The 8,672-nt window shown below is 47.9% G+C and overlaps 5 protein-coding genes across 5 annotated transcripts; 2 read left to right on the forward strand and 3 right to left on the reverse strand.

The window, feature by feature from the left end:
• The first annotated feature begins 75 nt into the window (after positions 1–75).
• PPTG_12854 (hypothetical protein) lies at positions 76–1,202 on the forward strand. Its single transcript, XM_008909561.1, has one exon. The coding sequence runs from the start codon at positions 185–187 to the stop codon at positions 1,028–1,030; it is 846 nt and encodes a 281-aa protein (XP_008907809.1). The 5' UTR covers positions 76–184; the 3' UTR covers positions 1,031–1,202.
• On the reverse strand, positions 1,092–2,291 carry PPTG_12855 (hypothetical protein; the record flags this gene model as incomplete). Its single annotated transcript, XM_008909562.1, has 1 exon — positions 1,092–2,291. The coding sequence occupies one exon, from the start codon at positions 2,289–2,291 to the stop codon at positions 1,278–1,280; it is 1,014 nt and encodes a 337-aa protein (XP_008907810.1). The 3' UTR covers positions 1,092–1,277.
• A 743-nt stretch (positions 2,292–3,034) lies between these two features.
• On the reverse strand, positions 3,035–4,228 carry PPTG_12856 (hypothetical protein; the record flags this gene model as incomplete). Its single annotated transcript, XM_008909563.1, has 1 exon — positions 3,035–4,228. One exon carries the CDS (start codon positions 4,226–4,228, stop codon positions 3,035–3,037), a length of 1,194 nt encoding a protein of 397 aa, XP_008907811.1.
• A 1,171-nt stretch (positions 4,229–5,399) lies between these two features.
• Positions 5,400–6,925, forward strand: PPTG_12857 (hypothetical protein). Its single transcript, XM_008909564.1, has 4 exons — positions 5,400–5,556; positions 5,619–5,668; positions 5,747–5,800; positions 5,871–6,925. The coding sequence occupies exons 1-4, from the start codon at positions 5,433–5,435 to the stop codon at positions 6,759–6,761; spliced, it is 1,119 nt and encodes a 372-aa protein (XP_008907812.1). The 5' UTR covers positions 5,400–5,432; the 3' UTR covers positions 6,762–6,925.
• Positions 6,926–7,267: 342 nt separating this feature from the next.
• Positions 7,268–8,139, reverse strand: PPTG_12858 (hypothetical protein). The gene has a single exon (XM_008909565.1). The coding sequence runs from the start codon at positions 7,932–7,934 to the stop codon at positions 7,383–7,385; it is 552 nt and encodes a 183-aa protein (XP_008907813.1). The 5' UTR covers positions 7,935–8,139; the 3' UTR covers positions 7,268–7,382.
• Between the last annotated feature and the right edge of the window lie 533 nt (positions 8,140–8,672).

Below are 8,672 nucleotides of genomic sequence, written 5' to 3' on the forward strand. Positions count from 1 at the left end.
TGGCGATCGATGAATTAACTTTATTGCACTGGATGTTACAGCATTGGTGGGGTCGTGGGTATTGCAGTCCGAGGCCTCCCAAGCTCTTCAGGAGGTGGTGCAGTTCGACAAACCCTTTTTCATTGTATGCTTCAACCACACAATCACGGGGGTCGTGCTGCCCTTGGTAATCGGCTACCATTGGATGTTTGGAGAGATAGAAGACCGCTATGCGGGGCTGGATGTTATTGGGATATTGACACGCCACTCTGTGATTCCGTTCGATAAACTCTGTCGCATTTCGGCTTGGCTGAGCCTATTTTACCTATTGGCAGACTACTTTTGGTACGCGGCATTGACGAACGTCAGTGTAGCGGCGGGGACGGCTATCTTCAACTGCTCGCCGTTGTTTGTGTACTGTTTTTCGATCTGTTTCCTGCATGAACGACCGTCGTTTGGCAAGATTTGTGGCGTGTTCACGTCGTTTGTGGGGGTCACGATGGTCGTCATGTTCCAAGATGGAAGCGACGTCGACGCGATTGCTGGTACCGGTTTACTGGCTGGTTTGCTCGTGGTGATATCGGCTGCTCTGTATGGAGGATATGAGGTTGCGTTGCGACTTGCTGTTGGGGAGGATATTACGGACACGTCGACGTTGTTGACGATGACGGGGTTGACTGGATTGTTTACTGTCCCCCTGTGGCTCGTTGGAAGTTTCGCTTTGGTGTACAGTCCGTTCTCGTCGCTACAGGAGCCGCTCGGTTTCCCAGTTACTGGTAATGGCGTGTTCTTGTTGCTATTGAGTGGCGTGATGGCAGTTGTTTTTAATGTGTTCTTGCCGCTGTCGTTGTGCTGGACGTCGCCATTGGAAACGAGCGTGGGAGTGATGCTTACGATTCCTCTTTCTGGTGTGATCGACACTTTGTTCCACGGAACAAGCTTCTCGTGGGAGTGTATTGTCGGGTCTGCTTTAGTGATGGGGGGCTTTGGAATTCTAGAATATTGCACTAGCCCGCCAGAAGTGCCGGACAACCATGGTGACCTGGTGTAAAAAACTTCTACAGCAGAGAGCTCAGCCTGGGTGGCAGAGTTGAGCTATATGTACCCTTGAATACGAGTAAACGCGAGGCTGCATTTCGTTTGTTACCCAGTGCAAACGGGTGACTTATTGCTACCATTCTAAAAAGAAAAATTAATAAAAAGAAAAGAAACTTGGCTTGGTCGTTTGTGGCTTGGTGGCTTCTTCATTCGCTGCTACATCTCTCTCCGTTAACCAGACTCACCAACAGTCGTGCAGCTTAAGCGTGACCAGGTGACTTCACTTCTCTGCGGCACACAGGGCAGCTTGGTAGTGTGCCATTCCTGTCACACCACCCTGACCAATTGTCAATGCAAGCACAGTGAAAGCTATGTCCACACCCGATCGTAATAACGAAGCCGCTGGGTGTTGAGCCAATCTCCGACCAGCAGATCGTGCACTTACTGGTTCTGCTCAATCCGGCAGGCTGCGCAGTTGACGATAGCATCACCGTTGTCGACTCATCCCTCGGTTTGGCTACGATCAATAGGCTCTCCCACTCGACAGAGCCAATCATTTTGTCTGCATTAAAGCGATGGTACTTACGGCCACAAGCATCCTTCCACTGCGAAATGATCGAATACCCATCGCGCTCTTGCGTGCCGTCAAATTTCCAGAAACAACCGTAAAACCCACACGTTCGAGGCTTTACCTTTTTGTGACACATCGGGCACTGAATGTCGCCATCTCGCATGAGATTGAATGCTTCATAGCGCTTGGGGTGGATTATCATTTGTTGAAATGCCACGCATTCCACGTTCTTGCACCGTCCCTCAATGTTCAGTCCTCTGTAGACACTACGCCATGCGGGAGCATTGGGTGAAAACTCTTGCACCACCAGAATTGAGTCGTCCGAGACATCTGCAAACATTCGCGACGGACCTCCGCCGCCACGCATCATCCGAACCAAGTGCACTACACTATGGTTCTCGATTCCGTAAGAACAGAGTTGGAGATGATCTTCGAGCTGCTTGCCTTCGAAGACAAGACTCTGCAAGTCTACAGCAGTGTTTTCCTTGTGCCGAATTCTGCACTTGAGATAAGCAACAGCATCTGTGGTCTCACAGTGAAGCAGGATACTCGTGTTCGTAAGCGTCTTAATAAAGATCGCGATACTGGTTCTGGGCTCCCGTCCTGGGCAGAGTCTCATATTCACTACAAACCGTGGGTTGCTACGCAACTCGGGAATAAGCTCTTCCAACGTACGGTCACGACGCACCCGTGTTCCGTACATAAGGAAGCTTTCGACTTTACGAAAGCTTCTTTCAAACGGGAGCTTGGCGTTAATTTTGGCATTCAGAACTGGGAACAGATCCCCAACTCGCGCGCCTTTCAGGGGCAACTCTCACATGTGCATCTCGACAACCCCCTTTATCCCGGGCTCATGGACATCCTTCCACAGAATCGGAAACGCGGTGGTCAACATGGTTACTTTTCTGACAGATCGAAGACCAAGTTTCTGAAGTGAGCTACGTCAAGTGAATCGAAGAATGATCGAATCATTTCAACTTCACTGGACTTGAAGTTGAATGATACAGTTGGTATTGAAATTTAGGATAAATCCGAGAAAAAGCTGCTAACTACACCAAAGGATAGCTGGCCATGATTATAACGGTGATTTATGCCAACTTGCAGAAGCTCCCACTGTTGCCGAATAGCTAAAAAGATTGACCAGCAAATCGCCAAGCTCTGAAGAATCACGATCTGTGGTTGGCTTAGCTGCAGCCAAAGTTTGTCTGACTTGGATAACAATGACAATACTTATACAGTAAATTCCTGCACTGGAATTTGTTACCACTTGCGTGTTTCCTCGGGATTGACGGATAAACCATCTTGTGGCTCAAATGCCGCAATTTTTTTTTTTTTTTACTAAAACTGAAAAGTTAATCAAATGGAACGTGGTTCGGTCGGACTATGGTTTCTGCATTTGGCCCTCGCTTCGATCTCCATTACCCACATCACCTCAAATTCTGCCGCTCAATAGATGCGCCCAGGTGCGTGCACTTCTCCGCGACACACAGGGCAGCTCGGTAGGAAGTCATTCTTTGTACACCATTGCGTACAAGTGTCACTGCAAGCACGGTGGAAACTGTGGCCACAGCCAAACGTGACGATATAACCACTGGCTGTAGAGCCGAAATCCGACCAGCAGATCGTGCACTTGTCGTTTCTGGCAGGCGGCGCAGCTGGCGATAGTTTTATCGCCATCGACCCTTCTCGCGGTTTGGCAACAATCAAAAGGCTCTCCCATTCAACAGAGCCGTAGTTTTTGCCTGCCTTAAAGAGATGGTATTTCTCTCCATACGCATCCTTCCACTGCGAGATGATCGTAAAACCATCTTGTTGCTGCACACCCTCAAACTTCCACGCACAGTTGTAAAAGCCACAGGTGCGAGGCTTCACATTCGTGAAACACATCGGGCACTGAATATCATCCTGCATAAGGTTGAATGGCTCGAAGCGTTTGGGGTGGACAATCGTTTTCTGATATGCCTCACAGCTAACATTCTTGCACCTTCCTTCGATGTTAAGTCCTTCGTATACGGTCAGCCATTCGGGGCCATCGTCTGCAAAGTCTAGCTCCGTCAGGAGCGAGTCGTTTGACACATCTGCAAAGGTTCGCGACCGAGCTCCGCCACCACGCATCAGCCGGACCAAATGCACTTGACTCTTGTTCTTGATTCCATACGAATACAGCGAGAGATGATCTTCTAGCTCCTTGCCTGCGAAGATGAGACGCTGGTACTCTGGGTCAAGGTTTTCTTTCTCTCGAATTCGAATCTTGATATCGCCGACCGTATCGGTGGAATCGCAGTGAACCAGGATATTCTGGTTCGTAAGTGTCTTTATGAAGATCGTGATATTGGTTCTGGGCGCTCTTTTTGGGTAGGATCTCATATTCGCAACAAAACGGTGGCTGCTACCCAACTTTGGAATGAGCGCTTCCAGGTTATGCCCTCGACTCAGACGTTGTCCGAAAAGAAGGAAGCTCTCCACTTCGCGGAAATTTCGGCCTGGGAACTTGGCGTTGATCTTTGTGTTGAGAACCGGGAACAAATCTCCAACTTGCGCGCCTCTTAGAGGTAAGTCGGACATATGCACCTCGATAATCCCCTTGATGCCGCGTTCGTGGACATCCTTCCACAGGATCGGAAACGCGAGGGTTGACATGACTTCTTGTTTGCCAAGGAAAATCTCGAATGAGGAGGTCTTGGAAATGAGCCGAGAATGGTCGACATGCATCAACGTCGTTTCTCTTTAACTAGACTTGCAGTTCGACACTACAGTTGACGTTTTCAAAAGAAAACGAAAAGCCTGGGAACGGTTTTTATAAAGGATGAATATACGATTGCTTAGTTGCCGCAGTTATCTTCTTGTGACCGTTAACCCTCCTTGCTATTGCGTTAGTGTCGGTGGAATTTGCTCTGGTTTCCGACACACCAGACAAGTTGGCAACGAGTTGTTATTGCTGCGCCAATACAACCACTTGCAGAAGCAGCTTCTGTGGAATTTGTCCACAGGGCTGTATATGTCAGGAATGCCGTCAATGTCTTGAATTCGAAGCTTCAGATCAACAATAGTATCTCTCTGAAGCCATGGAACACGAGTCTTTTATCCGACAGCGTCTCGATCACGACCACCTCGTTAGGAACATCGTTCGGTTGAACTTGCAGCGATGCAGCGAGTCGTGGATCGCAGCCCGCTAGCTCTGGAATAATGTTTTCAAGCCTGCGATCTCTAGTCAATCGAGTGCCGTAAAGAAATATATCCTCCAGTTTACGAGAGAAACCTTGAAGTTTTCTGTTGAGGACAGCGACAAGATCACCTATTGTGGGGTCTTTGAATTCATGCTGCGGCATATCGGAGTCGATTATTTTCACTATACCTCTCAAACCGCGCCGGTGGGCATCCCTCCACAATACTGGAAGAACAATTGCCATCTGAGCTCTGTTGCATTGTTCGGTAAGCAGAGAACTGGGCACATGTATCTTTGAAATTCTGATCACACCGTTGGTGCTATGTCTAGTCCCATACTGGCACCCAGTTGCTGGATACCAACGAATGAAGGGCTCACAGAATCTGGTTTTTTTTTTTAACAAGTTTTTTTTTTCCTTATATGTGGCTGTTGTTGTACCGTGTTCGCCCAACACGGCATTTTTTCTTCCCCACCCTGAAAGTTTCGTCGAATCAGGTCGCAGCTGCTTCGCATTACCTTTTAAAGGTCCTTCCACCTTACATTTGTATTCTCATCGCGATTACTCCAATTCATGAATTGCATATATATTCATTGTAGCAGTCTGTACACGCAAACATTCGCGCGACATTTTGTCCAAACGTTGCATTTGACACGCACTACACAACACAACCGTCCGTCATGACGCAAGTTACTGACGCTCACCCCGCCCCGCACGAGCTCACCAAGCTGCTCTCACCGGACGAAATCCCCACAGACTCCAGACACAACCTCCCAAAACACGCGGGCCTTATCGCCCTCGGAGGTGACTATACAAGCAACTTTTTGACAAATTGACACATGGCTAACTCGAATTTTACTTACCAGCCCTGATCTGGTCGTGGGTGCTGCAAGCTGAAGCTTCCCAAGGTCTTCAGGTCACACAGCTATAGCTGCACATTCAGGTGACTGGCATTTCATTGACTGACTGAGTTTTACGTGGCTATTTGTTATAGGCAATCGAGTTCAACAAACCGTTTTTCATCGTGTGCTTCAACCACACGGCGCCGGTACTCGTTAACTGCACTTTGATGAAGAATTCTGATCCGCGTGCTAATACTTGACGGGTTAATATTGCAGGTATTGCTACTCCCATTCCTGATCGGCTACTTTTGGCTTCGAGGAGAAGAGATTCGCCTAGATTTTGTTGGGGTGCTTGGACGACATTCGGTGATTCCCCTGTCAAAACTCTGGAGGATTGCGGTGTTTCTCAGTGTTTTCTACGCCGTCACCGACTACTTCTGGTATGCGGCGCTGGCCAACGTGAGCGTGGCGGCTGGAACCGCCATTTTCAACTGCTCGCCGCTGTTTGTGTACTGCTTCTCGATCTGCTTTCTGCACGAGCAACCGTCGTTCGGCAAATTATGCGGCGTTTTCACGTCGTTTGTTGGAGTCGCACTCGTGGTCGTGTTTCAGGATGGCAATGATCTGGATGCGATTGCAAGCACGGGAACTGTGGCAGGGCTGATGGTGGTGCTATCAGCGGCGCTGTACGGAGGCTACGAAGTCGCAATTCGTCTGGTAGTGGGCGAGGATATCACGGACACAACAACATTGTTGATCATGACTGGACTTTCCGGGCTATTTACTATTCCGCTCTGGATTGCGGGTAGTTTGATGCTAGCCTACAGTCCATTCGAAGTCTTGTACGAACCGCTGGGACTGCCATACAGCCCACATGGGCTGGTTTTGATGCTGGCTTGTGGTTTGATGGCTATCATATTCTGCATTTCGCTTACGCTATCGCTATGCTGGACGTCTCCGTTGGAGACGAGTGTCGGGTGCATGCTCACGATCCCGTTGTCGAGAATTATCGACACTGTGATACACCACACCTCATTTTCGTGGGAATGTATCGCTGGGTCAGCTTTCGTGATGACGGGTTTTGGGATCCTAGAATATTGCAGCTCTAAAGACACATCACTACAGTCAGATCCTAACAAAATTGAGCATTCAGGCGCACTCGCCTAAGAAGTTATGGAGTAAACTCGCAAATATGCAGTAACGTTCAATATGTGAAAGTTGCCCGCCTTCCTACCTTTGGCTCGAACCCTGAACGGACTAGAAGTTCACCAGAGTAGAATATAGTCATCTTGGCTGTTACTCGTAAAATATTACTTCGAAGTACTTAGTAGTTGTGTCTGCATTGTGTTTGAGTAGAGGCTGCCCTACACAAGATAGAAAACGTAGCCTACCAATATGAAACTTTTGTATTTGTTGATACTTTGAAATGCAACGTAGTATGTATCTGAAGTTATTGTTGCGAGACTGTAGCCTTCCTCTTTCACGAGGTGTATGCTCAATTACGAAGCTTCTTCTTTTCTATCACCGACGTCGCCGCTATCGCCTCTTGTTCCTCGTAAAGAGATATTCAGAGGTATTGAAATTCTTTAAGCCATTTTATCCCACGCCGATTTAGAGGCAACTCGAACTGAAGTTGGTATTCTACAAAAGGCTGTGGAAGTGATTAAATCACCGCTGTGAGATTTTAACCGTCAAAGACGCTCATACGTGTAAGAGAATTAGAGTAACACACGTAACAGCAAGATCAGGGGCATTCTCAATTTCTCGTTATACTACTACCGCGTCTGCTCAAGCACGGGAATACGGGATGCCATGTTTTTTGTTGTATAGATTGCGATAGGTAACGAATTTGTTGAGGTGTGGACTGTTGTAAGGGTGCGCGGCCTGAATGCCCATAATGCGGTAAACGTCATCAGGCTTCTTGTCTGCTCTCAACCAGATTTTGTAGAGATCATCCAGGTCTTTCCCTTGCTCGGTCCAACAATTGAAGATATCAGCCTCCTTCTTTCCAAGTATAACCGAGAACTTATACTTGAGGTAATTGATCAGGTCCTTGGACTTCCCACTATTCATCAGTTGTTTTAGCTTCGACACGCCTGGAATGCTACTAAGAGACAGCCTCTCTTCATCGCCCACAGCATCGATCTCAACGGCGGTAGCAACTGACCGCAATGATCTGACGACGTTCTTATCATCGTCAGCCCTTATCGGGTGGGTACGAGTAGCTCCCATTTTACTCGACAGAATGAGTTGGTCTTCGTCCTTGGCGACGGTTAAAACAGCATTGGAGCTAGCGATAAAAGCTAAGACGAGTAACAACGTCGTGTAAGCGAAACGCATGGCGATCTTGGTTCTTGTAGACTTGGGTCGAGAAGGGTAAGTCGCAAAGTGAATCACTTAGAAGCGTGGCGCCAACCAAGCAAGTCGCTTGGACTCGGACAGGTAGAACCAGCGAGTTTCCTGCGCTGTGCATTACTGATGCTGATCACCGCCCAGATGGACACCAGCAATGCTGCTGGGTCAGCATCCAAAAGGATTCTCATCTAGCGAATGTACAGCTGCTCATCATAGCACAGATTCTGATCATTCAATTCTTTTTTTATCGAATAGATCAACAGTTTTTAAAGCTATTTTCTTAAGTCGCAATTCCTGCAACGACCCGCAGGGTCTTTACGGGGCCCCAACTAAGGATATGTCGTATGGCTATGAAATTTAATACACAACGCGACGTCACTAGAGTATATGAAATTGCGAAGTTTGAGCTTGAGTTCAATTATAGATCGCCAGCAGCGAGCATACCAGGTTCTCGGTTGGAATACCTGCTAGACTATTTTTTTTTTCGGACTTCCAGATGGGAAGAGCGGCAAGAGATGGATCAAATACTGATCTCTTTCGCCCATACTATGTCACGATTGGAAACGTCTTTTCTTTCAGAAGCGCTTGCCTTGTCAATCCTTGTAGATGTCAACAACCCATTGCGACCTTCCACTCAAGTATATGAAATGAGAGCTAAGCCTAATCGTCTCAGCCTGCGTTGACCTTTGCGATACCGATAATGAGTAATAAGACCTACGTTAA

Source organism: Phytophthora parasitica (genome assembly GCF_000247585.1).
Source record: "Phytophthora parasitica INRA-310 unplaced genomic scaffold supercont2.34, whole genome shotgun sequence".
Lineage (NCBI taxonomy): Eukaryota > Oomycota > Peronosporomycetes > Peronosporales > Peronosporaceae > Phytophthora > Phytophthora nicotianae.